The sequence below is a fragment of the Trachurus trachurus genome, assembly GCF_905171665.1.
Source record: "Trachurus trachurus genome assembly, chromosome: 15".
In the NCBI taxonomy this organism is placed as follows: domain Eukaryota; kingdom Metazoa; phylum Chordata; class Actinopteri; order Carangiformes; family Carangidae; genus Trachurus; species Trachurus trachurus.
The window spans coordinates 18,991,206-19,008,085 of NC_139906.1; the positions used below are offsets into that span (position 1 = coordinate 18,991,206).

At 39.8% G+C, this 16,880-nt stretch overlaps 1 protein-coding gene across 5 annotated transcripts in view; it reads left to right on the forward strand.

Annotated features, from left to right (window-relative positions):
- The window catches only part of LOC310998369 (uncharacterized protein), a 99,446-nt gene that overhangs the window by 11,501 nt on the left and 71,065 nt on the right, over window positions 1–16,880 (forward strand). For all 5 annotated transcript variants that reach the window (XR_014595992.1, XM_083988369.1, XM_083988370.1 and 2 more), the window contains exons 8-11: window positions 454–573; window positions 1,296–1,349; window positions 7,534–7,578; window positions 13,044–13,088. Coding sequence is in view for 4 of the 5 variants with exons in the window: in XM_083988369.1 (XP_083844495.1) it covers window positions 454–573; window positions 1,296–1,349; window positions 7,534–7,578; window positions 13,044–13,088 (264 nt within the window). In the remaining variant the exon portion in view is untranslated. The remainder of the gene's footprint in view (window positions 1–453; window positions 574–1,295; window positions 1,350–7,533; window positions 7,579–13,043; window positions 13,089–16,880) is intronic.

Genomic DNA, 16,880 nt, shown 5'->3' on the forward strand with positions numbered 1-16,880 from the left:
TTAAACCAATATAGTCCGATCACACAGCGAAACTACAACAAGGTTGTTGTTTGTCATGCACACGGAGTATGTGTCCCCAGATAGAAACTTAATAATAGAGATCTTCCATCACTGTATGATCAATAAGGGCTAATGGAAGAGAGTTTCCAAATGGAGGGACGACCTTCGACCCCTTACCCTGACATGTCCTTATACGCATGCTGTCATGTCAGTGTAAAGTTACTCCATGGGAATTGTCACCACCTTGAGAGGGATTTACCACTGTTGTATCACTGAACAACGTGTGGGGTGTTATTTGCAGCATGGCATACTGTAAATATATAGTTTCTAAAATCTTGGTTACCTGAGTTTAAATGTGCTGCATTACTGTGGATTTTGGACTCCCCCCCCCCCTGATGTAGCAACCATGACAAAAGAAGGTGTCTAAATGGTGAAATTTCTGTATTGATCCAGTGTGAAGCCCAGAAGACATTTAATGGGACTTCCCCTCCCCTGGTTACAGAGCAGCTCCCCCAGATGCTGTCTCAGCCGCTCTCGCCATCAATTGACAGATGTCACTGTCCAGCTGAGAAGGTACAATCAATTCCACCCAACAACGGCCTCTAATTGACTAAGTGTAATGTCTATTGTAACTGAAACAGGGCTGATTTACACCACATGTACTCTATCCTTTACAGGCACTAAACAGCCAGTTAAGGGGCATTTATACCAAATAGTATTTTTCTTGGAAGCTAACCAATGGTAGCATAGCCATCATCTATTAGAAAACACAAGTATGATTCTCCCAAACAGCTCAAACGTGGTAAATCTTCACCCTGCTATAAAATGTGTGAAAATACAAAAAAGGATTCTTTAAACTGAAAAAAATAATGTTAGATTAAAATGCAAATTGACACCTGCAAGCTGCAAGCTCCTCTCTGAAGGAAACAGATGGTCCAGCTCCAAGGTGGTGTCCAATTCCACACCCCCGTCCTCTTTTATGATTTTTATGTTTTGCCTGTAAAGTTACAAAGAGAATCAACTTTTCAACCTTAAATCAACATACAAATTCAGTTAATTACGGTGTGCAGAAACAGATTTGAGGTATCAAAACAAACACAATATTTAAAGATTACGAGGTAACAGTTGGCTCTGTAAATCTTGATTTCTTGAGTAAATGTACATTTTGCTTCACTGATAATTAACAGTTTTGGACGAGGCACTGTTTCTCATTCTACTTAATTAACTCTAAATTTATGGCGGTGACATAAATGTGTCTGAAATGTTTTAATCCAGCTAATTTATATTGTGCACAGGGAGATGAAGGACGTCCAGGGGTAGTTGGACAGAAAGGGGATAAAGGAGACAAGGTAAAGACAACATTTTTATGAAGTTGATATATGCACCTGTTTTGTGTGGTATTTATTGGCAGAGGCAGTCTATTTATGTAGGTGGACAACATCATGTTCAACGTCCACAATTCACAACATCAGACACAATGCAGAATATTCATTTAATCATGAGGAGTATTATCACTGGACCAATGTTCTTGTCCCTTCTCATAAATAACTACACTTTTGTTCTTTTTGTTCTGTCGCACTGCTGGTTTTCAAGGACAGTTTCAAAGTCTGAATGTCAAGAAAGAGCTCAAATCCCTGTGGGACAAATTTATACCTTGTTATAAATTCATCCTCAGAGAAGGAGAAATGCATTTCACTCTCAGCAAGCAAATGTCTGTGTTTTGAGCATCCAACAAAATTTTTAGTTCTGCCGGCCGTCAAGGTCCTTCATAGATGATACCGTACAATTACCCTCACAAGGGGAATTTTCTCCCAAAACTCCTGAGGAGTGGGGAAGGCATACATTTTCCCAATCACTAGATCCTTTCTCCATGACAGCTCAATAGACAGATGGAATTGTAAACAGCACAAGTCCAAGTCAGTGAAATAGAGGGTGTTGTGTTGGTTGAAAGACAACAAAAACATAAAGAAACCATCAAATCCCCAGACAGAAACATGTTATTTTCCCCTTGACAGATCACTTAGAGTACTCAGCCCGTTTCTAGCTTCTCTGTACAAGGTTAAAAACAGAGCCAACAGAGAATGTGTTCGACTATGAATGGAATTCATCGGGATGAACAGGTGGTGGTACTGTATGCCTGATAAGGCCAGATGGCTTTTGGGGTCAGTGACCTAATTACCATGATGTGACAGTGGGATTAAGAGATGCTGGATAACTGTTGAACCTTTGTGTCTGGAAAACCACTCATTCCTGAAAGTCACAAAACAACATTTATTATCTCTTTTTTCAAACTGTTTGCACGGTTAGTTGTTTTTGTCGTTAAAGGTGGCATCGTGTTTTATGCTGTTAATCCGATAAAAGGCACCAAACTGGTACTGCTGGTCCTAATATTAAAGCAGAAGTGAGTGATATATTTGTGTTAATATAAGTCTTAAATAGTTATATCTTCCGACAGCAATCACTTACATAGAGTGTTTGGACTGAAACACGGGTCTGTCAGTCCCTCTGCTCTGCTCTGAGCCGAAGAGAAAACATTTATCGTATCCTACCGTTTTTATCCAATGAGGAGAGAGAACGGCATGCAGGGCTGAACGTGAATGTGGTGACGTAGCGACGAGGACTGTTATGGTGCGTTCAAGGAAACTCGTATTCTTCCGACCGTGAAGTGGTACCAGTTCGATCTGGTACGAGTTCACCGGTCGGAAGTTACGAGTGGCCGTTATAGTGACTTTCACCGGTAAAACAGGTCGGAAAAACACGAGTGGGTTGCCTGGAACGCTACAAAGTCGTAAGTTGTGACTTGAAGCTGTAATTTACGATTTCAAAAGCCTGCCTGGAACGCAGCATTAGCGAAAACGACCGGATCACTCACTTCTGCTTTAAAGATTATCTTGACATTTTCGGTGACTGTTCTCAGCATCTTGTATCATTTTGCTCATAGAGATATTTTGTAATGTAACATTTGGAGCTTTAAAGTTTTAAATCTTTTTTCTTTTCTGCTGTTTTAGTACTTGTGTGGTCAAGTGACAACCATGCACTTTCTGCAACAGTCTAGATAGACTGAGTAAATAGCAACAGTGGCGGCTTTTTAAATGAGTTAGAATTGGCCTGTAATGAATATTAATTGCGGTGGCCCTTAGAGCTTAACACGCTGCAACTTGAGAAAACACAAGCAAATATATAAATGTTCTGCAAAGTCTCTTCATCCATGTGACAACACATTCACTGCAAATGCAAACCCGTGTCCCCTAGTGTTTCTAGGGGGCACTAAAAAGTGATGGCCCTGACTGGGACCTATTGGTCACTGGTGACTTTTGAAATTAAATTCCTTTAACAAATGTGTCAGAACAACTGTGTAAGCAGATTTAACAATTTTCTTCTTTTTAAGTTTTTTTTTGTTGCCTAAATTAATCAGCTGATTAACTAAATGATGGCAAGAGCAAGAGAGACGGAGGATGAAACAATGGGTGATAGGTTGGACCCAAACTTGGACTGTTATCAGTCAAAATGATGCCTTCAGGGCCACCATTCAATTGACCTAGCAGGGATAAACTCTGAAGCTGTACCTCTGTGTGTGTGTGTGTGTGTGTGTGTGTGTGTGTGTGTGTGTGTGTGTGTGTGTGTGTGTGTGTGTGTGTGTGTGTGTGTGTGTGTGTGTGTGTGTGGGGGCGGGCTTTGAATATGTAGGTGGTGATTGATTACTGGTTGCTAATTGATATGACTACCGGTATATTCATTAAGTAAGAATGCATCATCACATTTCACAAAGGGCTATCGTGCACAGCAGACATACTGACATGTTTTCAATGTCTTATGTTTTTGTAAGTGGCCATATATCTCCCCAGTAATTGTTGAGTGGAAGCCTGAGAAGACATCCAAAGAGACTCTTATTACACATCTTTTATCTGCAGTGACCATCTATGTACAAAAAAGCATGTTTACAGTGTACTTAGCACTATATTACAGAGCTGTTACAATACTCAGTGCTCAGGAGTGATTTAAACACACTCTTCAGGGGCACAGGCCGTTCCATTTTTCCTATTATTTCTGCAGGCCATGTCTTGTGCTTTGAATCGGTGGCTTGTGCTGTTAACACCTGAAATCTAATTTCAGCAAATCAATACTTGGCACCATTTGTTTGCTTACTGAACAACAAAATTCATAACAAATCCTATTATAGGCTTGAACACTAAATCAATGAAGTTAAGGAAAAACATGATCAGGGACTACACCCTCAAGACTGAGCCCTCCATGGTGCTAAACTGGCACAAGATGACACACATTTAAATTGAGATGTTTCTGTGAAAAGCCGATTTAGGTACCTGATGTCATATGGTGTGACTCACTGATCTATACTATGCAGTTATTTAAAGGAGGTTTGAGGCTGTTTTTGGGTTCTCCTGCTGTTTTCTCCAACATTCTTCACTATAACATTAAGACATCATTAACACAATGCGAGCAACTTCCTCTGTTCTTGGCATTTATTTTATTGTCTTCCTCACCTTGTGTCTCTGTCGTCTTCATTTCAGCCTCTATTTCCAACGACAGTCCACCTGTTCATCTCCTTCACTCCCCATTAGATGTATAGCATAATGAACTGCTGCTGAGAATGCAGAGCACAAAAACAATTTGACCTTGCATGCAAGGTTAAGACAGTTTCCATGTGCAAAGGAAAAAACATACTAAGGCTAAGTGTTGACTGGGAGGCATTTGTTAAAATGATGAGCGAAAACTTTTACAACCACAGCAGCTCAAGTGCCACTTCAGTAATTAGACCATGGCACTTTGAGATAATTAAATTTACTAAATCCACACACACTGCACTTGCTTTGTTTGATGCTCGCGCGTTATTTTACCAATAAACAAATAATCTCGGTTAACCAAGGAAAGGCATGGAAACCTGGTAAAGGTGTTTGATTTAGTAATGCAGGCACGGCTGCAAATGACATGACGTCAAGCAGAATGTGCAGTGTGCCATTCACTGACATTGGCTGAAATGTTTGGGAAGTGAAATGAGGTGAAAAAACGAGAACAAAATTATCATCCATGAGCAGCAGATACTTGAAGACAAAAAATGTCACTGATGAGGGGTAACGTTTTTAGCAATTGTGAGGAAAAACCCCTAGAGAAAAGCAGTTTATTTTCAAACATCTGTGCAGTATATCAGAAAACGTCATGCGTTGACATGATAATATGTAGTAATTTCCCTTCTCTTATTCACTCTGACCTTGTTTCACATTAATCTGTCTGGTAAATTATGGTGGCAGTGCACCTCTGTTAAAGCATATTTAATTCGTATTGATCCCTACATTTCCAGGGGAGTTCCAGTGACTATTAAACAGTGTTGGACTCATTTAGTTTTACATTAAAATACATTAGAGTGGAGTAACGAAGTCATAGCAAATCCTGTCAATAAGATAACATGTGAATCTCATTTTGTTTTAGAAAAATAAATAAAATAGACATAGTCTACTTATTAACAATTTAGCTTGACTTTGTAGAGATTAATCAAAGACATCTGGGCAATTTAGAGCATTTTAAACGCCCATAATGGGAAGTGCAGGCCAATCATCGTGACCTACACAGTGCACTTCTTGGGAAAGTGTGGGGGGATTACTTTGGCTGTGTTACTCCAACAGAAAGTAATATCCTGCATTGCAGTGAGAGTTTGATGGAGGATTCTAATGTACTGCAAAGGGATTAAACTGCTATGATTAATCCAGAATCCCTCAGGAAATTAAACAGATAAGTAGTGGGTTATAAGAATGCAGCTTACTTGAAAGGATATCCATTTTCTATGGCCTTGCACATAAATCCGGGTATTACTAGATATACAGCTCCTGCATGTACATGCTAAAGAAAAAAAAAACACACAGGCATAATGGTGAAATTAAAAACTTCTTCCCAATTTACAATAAACCAATAATTTATTTTTGGACCATTTACAACTCTCCTGCGCTTATTGTGTTTTCAATTAGGACCCTCTAATTCAATTTATACCTATCACACCTCCAAAGTGAATAATGCCAGATATTTTATTTAGCACAGTTTATTATTGGATTGACACTGAAATTTAATTGGCTGTTAAAAACTTCCATTGTTGCTATTGTACTGTATGCTTCAGTGTTAAAATGTGTCTTTTCTATTTAGGGGGTTTTGTGGCAGTGGTTGAATAGTCAATTTAAATGAAAGGTGACTGAACTGTGAAATATGCGTCCTTCACTATGCATTTTATGGGAAGTTTATCTGATTATAACGCATGACATCAGCAGCTGTGAATTTCTATTGTCTCATACAAATGCACCAAACTGCTGAGTCCATGGAAAGTATTACATGATGCCATATGCTTAATATCTAGAAAATGACTCAATTTGCAAAGAACTGTGTTTTTTTTCCAACAAGTCCTCCAACCTAAACAACCACATTCTCTTATATGACCCATGGAAGTGTTTCCTGAAATACTGCACCTACAGTGTCATGGTTACCATACTAAACAGTGTCTGTAGCATAAAGTATCATTGCCTTTACTACAATAGCAGTCATGGCTTCATTAGATTTAGGCACAAAAACTACCTGGTACCTTGTTAGCCTGCCTGGTTAGGGGTAGAAACAGATTAGGATTCTGGTACACTCCCACATAAACATGGCCCACTCTCCTACATGGATGTCCTGGGTCTGATTGGCCCATCCCATCATTCCAACCTCATCCTAATGTGGAGATTCGAACTCTTCAAATTACGTCACTGCACTTCTCCATCTGCTGTCATAACTAATGCAGCCACTAGATGTCACCGTAAAAAAAACGTAACTATGGGTCAAAATAAGCTGCTGAACAAACGACCTATGGGCTATGGGCACATTTTTTTTTAACTAGAGGACAGTATATAATATATATATATATATATTTATTTATAATCAGGCACTAAGTATTTTTTAAAAGGTAGCCTAGGCAGATTGTCTAGAATAATGGGTGGAATAATGGGTTGATAATCCACAATGCAGAGATGGCATCTTGGTTATTAGGTTTGGTCACATGTGTCTTGTTCTTCCACAGGCCTATTGAGTTCTAACAAACAGGGTTTGTAATGAAGATGTGACCATGAATGGGCATCATGTTTAATTAGATTCTTAGCTCGCAGCAAGTTCTGCATTGGCTTAATTTGTTGAATAACTATCTACCTTCATCTTCTCTCTCCCTTAACATTCTGCTCCCATTCGTTTTCCTTCCCCTGTAAAATTACACAAGACAATCAAGCTTTTATTCCTCTCTTGCCCTCTCCTGTCCTCTTTTTCTAAAAGAATACAATCATTAAAATGATACAATGAACCTTAACAAGGTTCAAATTCGTGCTCTCCAGTTGTTAGGAAACACTATCCTGTTCTGCAGCTGCTGAGCTACTATGTCAGCAAGAACTGACGGAACAGCTGTTGGAGCACGATCTCTGATGATATGACAAGCCTTCATAAAGCTATTTACTAATGTGTGAACGAGAGACCTTTCACTAACTGTTCTTTGTGTTGTTTCTGCCACAGGGGGACACAGGGGACGACGGGCCTCATGGAAATCCAGGACATAAGGTGGGCTGCTCACTAATGAAAAAAGTGAAAAATCTAATATTCCCTTTGCGGTGCTTTACTTTTTAAAGCTGTGATTGGCATTAAGTCAGTCGGAAATTCAGTTTTTATGTTCCTTTTAAACTGATTTAATTTTAGCTTCAAACTAAGTTTCTTTGACTACATGGTTTCCAGATCAGAGACTCACAGGTGGCTCTTTTTGTTTAGTGATTTATAGAATCTGTCACTGGCCTCAAGTTGATTTTTTAACATCATTGGTTTGAATCAGTGGCTTGGCTTTGTGTTGACCCCTTCAAAGCATCACGGGCAAGAAAATAATCTAAGAATCAAATTAAACCCACAAGCGGGTGCCCAAGTTTATTCCCAAGCAAGATTTGCTTCTAGCTGACTATAGGCCCGTCCGTGGGCCCAGTTGGCAGTCCTCCTGGGTGGGAAGCCAGAGAGGGATCATGTCTTTGTCACTGCAACAGCAACTTCTGCTGGATAGTCTGGCTGTCGGCGTAGACGAGGATGAGATTCGTGTGAACCAAAGTGTCTCGGTTATGCCCTCTTGGTGAAGCTCTTCGCTGTTGGGTGACAAACAAATGACTTGCATAACTTTATGGATATTTGAGTTAACATACGTAACTGTCTACAGTCACAGTCACTGACAGATGGACTGTGGACCAGTTCCTGAAAGAACAGTGTCGGGATCTGGACCTGCTGTAACCTATGAATTATTGAGGATTATTAGATTTTGACTAAGTGTTTCTATTTTAATTGCTGCAGTTTTTCTAGCCTTTGTAGCACTGGTCACATGATGCTACTCATCCAATCATAGCAGCTGAGATTAACACAGCAAGAAAAATAAGTTGAGAAATGGAAATGGGGGAGTGGGATATACGATAGAAAGAAGGAGAAAGGGAGTTTTTAAATTGTTAAGATACAGTGAGAGTGTTAAGATGTGAAATGGAGATAACAGAAAAAAGAGGAAAATGAAGCTGCACAAAGTTTTTCATAAAATGAACCACCTAATTTTGGATTCTTCAAAGGCTGTTATGGTGTAGCTAATTATTTCACAATTTCCTATCATTATTGATCCGCCATGACCACACCAACATCTTTGTTGGTGTTACAACATCATGGGTTAGGGATCCCTCTTTTGTTGCTCACCCTGAGGATTGTCATTTTTTTTTCCCTGTTAAGGGTTTTAATGTGAGTTTTTCCTAAGGGCAGAGGATGTTGTTATGACACTATAACCCTTTTAGACAAACTGTTTGTTAAAATGGGCTATTTGCCTTGCCTTGCCTTGCCAGTTATTACATGCAATATTCATTATTTTTTAACCTGAAACTAATATCAATATTTTTTAAATGCACCTCTTTGGCTTTTCTAGTGTTGTGCCTACAGCACCATTTGATTGGACATACAACTACGTACACAAATAAGTAGGCTATATAGCCTAGCCATTGGCATAGTTTGAACAGGACTTTGGTATGAACTTTAAGTTTGAGAAAGGAAATGCTTCCTTTACACTAAAAACACGTAGGGTATCCGGGGGTGCATTTTCAGAGCTGGAATATTGCCAAAATTAACTGAACTCGCACATCTGACAGTAGGCTAAAGCAGATACTACAAATCCCATAATGGTAAATGGGTAAAACACAGAGAGAGCTAGCCTAACGTTACATTGTATTGAGAGTGAGGAGTTGTCGTCACAGCTCAGAATCCCAATACATCCATGTCAGAGCCCCGCCCCCCTTCTCCGCCATGATGGAAGGATTCCGGTGGCAAAAGCCATACTAGTCTATGGGCAAAACAAAATCGTCTACTCCGTAATTTACTGTTTTACAATGCCGGAAATCACTGCTGTGTTAAAAACTGCTCCAGTGATTTACTTTCTCCTTATTCTTTCTTGTAATTTGTTCATCTGTTGGCGCAAAAAAGAGCTAGAATTTAGTCCGTCTCTGTGCTGTTCTGATGTGTTGCCCCTGGCAACCGATAGCGTCTCCTTCCATCATGGCCGACTGGCTGCTCAAATCGTCACGTGACTCCTCACTCTCAATTGATTCCTCTTGGTGACTATGGCCTGCAATGAAGGGCGCAGCAGCTGACTGCCCCAACTCAATGACTTTATTCACTTGCCTGGGGAAGTCTGGAAGCATTGGTTGCCTGGGGCCAGAATGTTTTCCGCCTAGATCGCTGGGACAATGTTGTGAACCATCCGGGCCATTTTTTCTCCAGGTGTCTGGCAGGGACTGGGACCCGCCGGGCCGTAGCAAGTAGTGGGCCGACCGCAGCAGGTGCAGCATTGTTGCTGCTAGCAACGACGTCGTCCTCACCGTCATTAAAATGAGCAACTGCAGTCAATCTCCGCACGTCCGCTTCACTCTGCTGATACTTTCCTCTCTGGGCCTAGCTACTGATGTAATTGTTTTAGTAAGTCAGTATATCCATTATTAGATATGTCAAAAAGTATTCTCTCAGGTCAGTGTGCTGAGCAGGTACGTAGCTTCTCAGTCTTTACCTGTGTGAGAGTGGCCTTGCAGGACACCATAACTTACCACTGGGCCAGTTTTAAGGTTTATGAAAAGATTAACTCACACAATTAGTTTAGCCTTAATATGTATTAGAGAATTATATTGAAATAGTAATTCTGCGATTTTTTGTGTGTGCCTACGGCCACTAGGGGGTCTCTTCAAAACAAGTTCCTCTGTTGATACGGTTGACACCATAGACTGGTTGACACCTATGGTTGACACTCGCCTAGCAAGAGGGAGGGAAGCCAACTAACGTTAGCTAAAGTAGCTAGCTAACCTGAATAGGATGTAAACAACAGACGAATTGGAGAAAGTCACTGAAGGAGCAAACGGCGTGCTGGAGGTGGCTCTGTAAGTTTAACTGTAGCCTACAACAAGTAGTTAGACACTGTGATGTGTGTGTGTTCAGCTAGAGCAGCATTATGCTAAAAGTAACAGACATTTCAGAGTTTTGTGAAAAGACTACAGACTAACTTACATGGCATATCAGCACAAGTAAAGTCGCTGTGTAAAAGTGCAAAGTGGGTCAGTTAAATAGTACTCTGTGTGTTGCATTTTATGGGGATAATAATAATAATATAAGATAAAACTGTTGAATTAAAGAACATCTTTAGGCTGCCAGGTGAATCAGTTCCCAGGTGAAAAATGCAAAACAACCAATTAATTCCAGTCAAGCTCTGTGCAGCTGGTGCATACAACTGGTGATCCCAAATATACATTCAGTTGACAGTTTATAAGGAACATTTGGAAGACAAACTGCCACAAACCCTTCTTCATAAAGGTTGTACTGCTCAGTTTCAACTAGAAGATCATTATGGGGTATGCAGTGTGTCTACTAATTAATGCAGATGTTGATTGTTATTAATGGGTAGACAAAATGATAGCAACACCTGGTTATCACTGCAACGTCGTGTTGCAGTAATTTTGTGTGGGGATATCAGTTCCATCTATCACAATCAGTCTCCTTGATTACTAATTTATAAAGACATATTGAGAAAAAAAAGAAACCCCATTCTGTTTGATGCTTAATGTAAAGTTTCTAAACCCTGCCCAGGCTGAGAGTGGAGGTCTGGACTGGAGTGACAGACATTCTCATGGAGTTGGTTATAGAGAAAAATGCATTTACCTGAAATGCAAGCTTTCAAAGCAGCTAAGTGCTTGTTTTGTAATTCATTGTTGCTGTTATATTCCTGAGAAGCTGTGAAAATTGCCTGGTTTTGCATACACTCAGTAAAATTGTATGTCACTGCAAGTATTTTGATGCTTATTGTGTTCCATGGTGTTGTCATGTGTAAAACGGGTGACCATTGAATGTCACACCTTGTATTCTGGTGGTCCAGTTTCAGTGTTGTGTGTATGTGTGTGTTTAAATGGGAATATCCTGTTGTGTTATATATCAACTAGATACTTTACTGCATTCAAGTGATCAATGGCACTGTAGTTTACCGTGGAATTAGTTTGCATCAGCAGCATATAGGATCACCCCTGGATGGCTTAATCCTGAGTCCATATCTCCATTGGAGATGTTTAGATCACTGTGGGGTGACATTGTTGCTCGTGAACCGTGATACATGGAATATGGAATAACACTTAATGGCACAGTTGTCTCCACCTGTGCTTTCTCAGATGAGGTTCAGGAGCCAGCTTAAGCTCTTTCGTCACACAACAGTGCACAAGAAAAGTCTACATTAAGAGCAGTAGCAGAAGTATTGATATGATGCTAATGCACCGCACAAAGCTGTAGCATTTTATACAGAGGCTCAAGTCCTTGTCAATAACCCATTCTCTGAGATGCACTGATATGGTTTCATGTAACCTGATTGATGTGTCAATCACGCCCTGAATGTGTTTTTTATGTATATGGTCTATTATATGGACACATGTTCTATAGAGGTGGCTAATGTCTGAAATGGTGCTTGTAAGACACCCACTTTTTCAGGCTCTTTTGGTGGCCTTATTTATGTAGTGTTGCCATGGAGGATGATATGATATGATTGACCTTGGACACTACGCTATGGGAGTTTGCTTGACCTTTACTGACCAGATGAGGTCATGAAACTGTATAGGTTACACTCTGCTAACCGAGCCAACAAGTTCCAAGACCTCTTGCACACTTCTAACAGAGTGTGTGGAAAGTAGGAGCTGTGTTAAGTTGAGAAGAATCAGCGATCAGGCAGATATTTGTGGAAATAAGCCCTGAAGATGTTATATTTGTGGAAATAAGCCTCACACAGCTTATTCCCTGACGACATATAATCTTAGGAATGCTAGTATAGACTTTGCTGAAGCTGAAATGATGCAGCCTGCTCGCAAAGCAAACACAATTGCTGGGAATTCGGTATCTGATTCCCAAGTGTGTTTTTATCACTGTGGTGCAAGTGAGTGAGTGAGTTTGAGAATTTGGGAGTTAACAAGACAAACGGGTCCAGATTCTCCCTTTAGCGGATTCACTTCATTTAAAATAAAATAAACAAACACTGTGGCTCATGCAGTATGTGGGACACAATGCCATCCTGTTGGTGTCTACCTGTATTTGCGTGGTTGTTGACAGATTTTTGTAACCACAAGAATCAGGATCAATTACAGAAATATAACAACACCACACGTGTTATTGCGGTAAATGTTTATTTTTTATTGAAACAACTAAAGCTCCTCAATTGTATAAGTATACAAGTATAAGAGTGATGCAGATGTTTGGTTAAAATATTTGGATAAATGTTTGTTATCATTTATCTAATCACATCTATGAAGCAGTAAAACAAGCTTTATGGAGCGACCATGTTCCCCCTTAAACTTGCTCTGAATTTTATAGATTGCCTGGGTGATTCTAATAATCCTTAACAGGAAAGTGGAATTAAAGAACCGTGCCAAATTGTTTAGACCAACTGGGTGTTAAAACTTTTCAAGTGTCCCTTCTTTGCCTTTTAACTTTCAATCTTGTCATTGCAGGGAGAAGTTGGATCAGAAGGGCAAAAGGGAATCGATGGGGAGAAGGTAAGTACTACTCTCTTCAGCAGACATATATTCCATACATAGCACATCAGCCAGATCTAGTTTCGTCAGGGAATCAATTCTTATAGGGTTTTCATTTTCTGTGTGATGCCCCGGGGGTAGGAGTGAAGCTGCGTTTTCTGTGTGGCTGTTTTCAGGTGCCTGTCATATCTGAACTAGATCTAAGTGCATTCTAGCCTGCAATGTCCTTCTGCAGTGAAATTAATTGATATGTATGCTACCATAGGCCCGGCATACTAATGTACTAAATTCATTTTTCAAATTACTGTAATCCCCTTCCATGTCATTTCAGGTTAGACTTTATTGCATGCTTTTAAATCTGGCAGCAGTGAGGAAACTGGTGTAATGTGATATACAGTAAACCACAACAGGAAGTTCTGGTAAATGATTTTTTTTTTCTTTGACTAAATGCAAATGCATTTGGAATTAATTAAGATTCTTCTGGGATCCTGGTAAAGCTCTTTAGGGCACAAGCAAATTAGTGCTATTTAGTGTTAGTGAAATCGAAGAGCGTCTTATGTTGTGCAGCATTTGTTTGCCCACACTGACGCAGTCTCAGCCAATGGTAGCTGTGCAGATGGTCAGTTTAAAGTGTCTTAATAAAGGGACTTTTCTTTTCATCACCATTCTCCCCCTGAGTAGACAAACAGCTGCCACAGAAATCAGGCTCCCTGCAGGCTGTGGACCTGCACTTTGCCCTAACAGCAACTTCAGGGAGAAATCAGGGAGGAAAACCCCCAGATATACACAAGTACTGTATATCAAACCAAACCATTCCTGACTGTTTCTTGTCAGTAGAGGTACTTAGTATTATTCAAAATGGTAATTTTCTGTTAGGAGGTTGCTTATTATAAAAGTAGCAACAGTGGGGAGTTGTACAAAGTGTTGTTTAAAATATTATTGGAAAAAGGTTTTGGTAAAATAAATAATTCAGTAGAAATACAGTTAGTCCTTTGACCATTGTGTAATTTATAAAATGGGCTAGAGGGTGAATAACTAAACCTTTAATATGAAAATGCCTTAAGTGAAGTTTTCTGCACAGCTGAAAAATCACTTGATGCCCTCCAACATTTGGTATTAAAATGAATGTTTTTCATCAGTTTGCTGCAATGCAGTGATGTATGAAAATATATTTTTAAAAGAATGATTGATAGGAAATTCACTCTGCATGACTAAGATAATAATTAAACATATTAGAGGAATTATGAGTAGTACTTTTGTAAGACACAGGTACAGGCACAGTTATGTTACCACTGTGTGAATCAGTACAAATTCTGTACTTGTCCTTGCTCTCCCCTTCCAATCAACCATATAAAGGAAATCCCAGATAATTGTAAGTGTCAATAATCCAAGTAAAGTCCAGGCTGAAGGGAAAAAAAAGAAATAGAATTGGCAGGTTACAAATTCAAGTGTTAGTTTGTCCACAAGCAGCACAGCTCTCTTTGTTCCAGGGTGAGTATTGGCAACTTGAAAAGCCAGTTGACGTCATGTGCATATTTGCATATGAATGATCTGATCAAGTTTATTTACATAGAAATCTGGAGGAGAGGGAGACCACCTAACTGGAAAATAACTCTGTCCACATCAAAGGCTGAATGATTTGTAGTCATAATGTTACACAAACTATAGCGGGAGAAGATGAATAAACACACTTCCCAGGATCACACTATAGTATATTTTTATTTTACTGATTGCTGGTTGTTGTGAAGCAATCAGGAGGAAAGAGTGACAGAGCTTGTGAGTAGCTCCTTTCTTTGCTCACTGGGCTCCAGTTGACTGGACCTCAGCAAACTGGAAACAGCTGGAGGCTTGCTCAGCATGGATAGACTGAGAGATGCTGCTAACCCTTTCCTAAGAAAAGCAGCTGCTTCAAAACTTTGCTACTGTAGAAGTCACAAGTTGATGTCACTTGGCAATTTGCATGTCAATGCATCAAGTATGTGCATCAGGCCCCTGTGCAATGGGCTCTATGCACAGCTCCACTACTAATGCTTACATTATTGGACAAACTGATTAATCCAGGTGTGTCTGACCATTGTGACTACTCAGACACACCTGGATTAATCAGTTTGTCCAATAACTAAGACAGGAAACAAAGGAGCAGCATTAAGTTCAGGAAGTAGTGGAGCTGTGCATAGAGCCCATTCACACAAGTGTAGAGTGTTATGGTATACGTGTAAAAAATTGTAGTTAGTTCTTAGAGGGTTTTTTCAAGGTGAATTTGTTTTTTGGGGAGTTTTGGTGCTTTTCGTTGTGGGGTAGTACGTGGTAGTTGCTTGCCTGCATTCGATCCTGAGCTGTGTGCTCAAAGGCAGGAGAGCCGACTGGAAGAAATAACAGTCTAGCAGAGCTATGTGTTGATGTGCATGGGTCCATCAGAAAAAAACATGTTTTAGTCACTTTTAAAAATGGTCTAAATGTTTGCCTCAGTGAAAACAGCACTTTACTTTGGCATTACCTTTTTTCAAACAAAACTATTCCTATGCTCAAGTGCACCTACGGAGCACACACTAGATTATGCCATAGCTGGAGGTCAGCCTTTTGTTGGTGCACAGCAACACTTGGCTTAAAGTTTGTAGCCTTTGAGCCAGGTCTGCAGAAAGGCTGCTTTACTTCTCTCTGTGTTGTGTGTGTGGGAGGCATCTTCAGAGATTCTCCTGCATGTGTCTGTATCCAGTCAATAATTAGAAATAGTAACATTCTTCATGTTCCTCATAGACATTCATTCATCCATTCATCCAATCATCCAGTCACACACACTTCACGCCATCAAACCTGCAGGCAGACAATAAGATCAATATCAATTCCAGCGCTGTGTGACCAGTACACTGATCTGGTCTGAGACGCAAATAATTTTTACTATGAGCGTAGCAGGAGAGGAGACTTGTTTATGGTCTTTGTGCTTTCTATATGGTTGACTGTGCTCCCTTACTCGTCTCCACGGGATTTGTTATACTGTGCCCCACTTCCATGAAACAAAGAAACAAAGTTTAGAAAGTTGGACTACATTCATTACCCATCATTGCAGTAGCCTTTATATAGTAATGGATGGGTCAGGGAGATGCCTAGCATAGCTTAGCACAACAACAAACACAGTAAGATTGCAAGTGCATTTTTCCAAAAGGTGAAAACGACTCATCTTAAAGATTGGCAATTTTAGCTGATGTGAGACCTGCTCTCCAGTGGCTGTGGGTTTAATTATGGCATAAAGGTATTTTTGTTCAAAACAAAGTACTGACTTAAACATGTGTGCACCAAAATAAGCTTTTGTTTTTGTTTAACTGATCTCTCTGGGGACGCTTGGGCCTGTACTGTAGATACAAGTGTAAACTCAGCTCTTAACACACATTGTTATTACCGTGTATGCCAAACGTGTCAGTAAACAGTTACCTACTCACACATTCAGCAGTCACAGAGAAGCATTAGCATTGATTTCATTCCAGTTTCTGGCTACCCGATGAATTTAAGTCAAGATGAATATTCACTCAGACCTTTAACTCTGCTTTCATTGTCTAAGAAGTTAAGACTGGGCTCTTAAGCAGCTTAATGCCCCAATATGTTCAGACACTAACTTGAGTCTGTTTTCTGTTTGGTGCTTTGTAAGTAAATGACAATAGATTTTTAGAGATTTTTTTTTCCCGCAATGTCCCTTTACATTTTTAAAATATACATAAACTTTATTTTTGTAATTTACTTAAGTTTTGAGAACAAGCTCAGTTAGCTAATTAAACATAGCTGTGTCTTTTTGCTCTCATATTTATTAAGTTGTGGTTG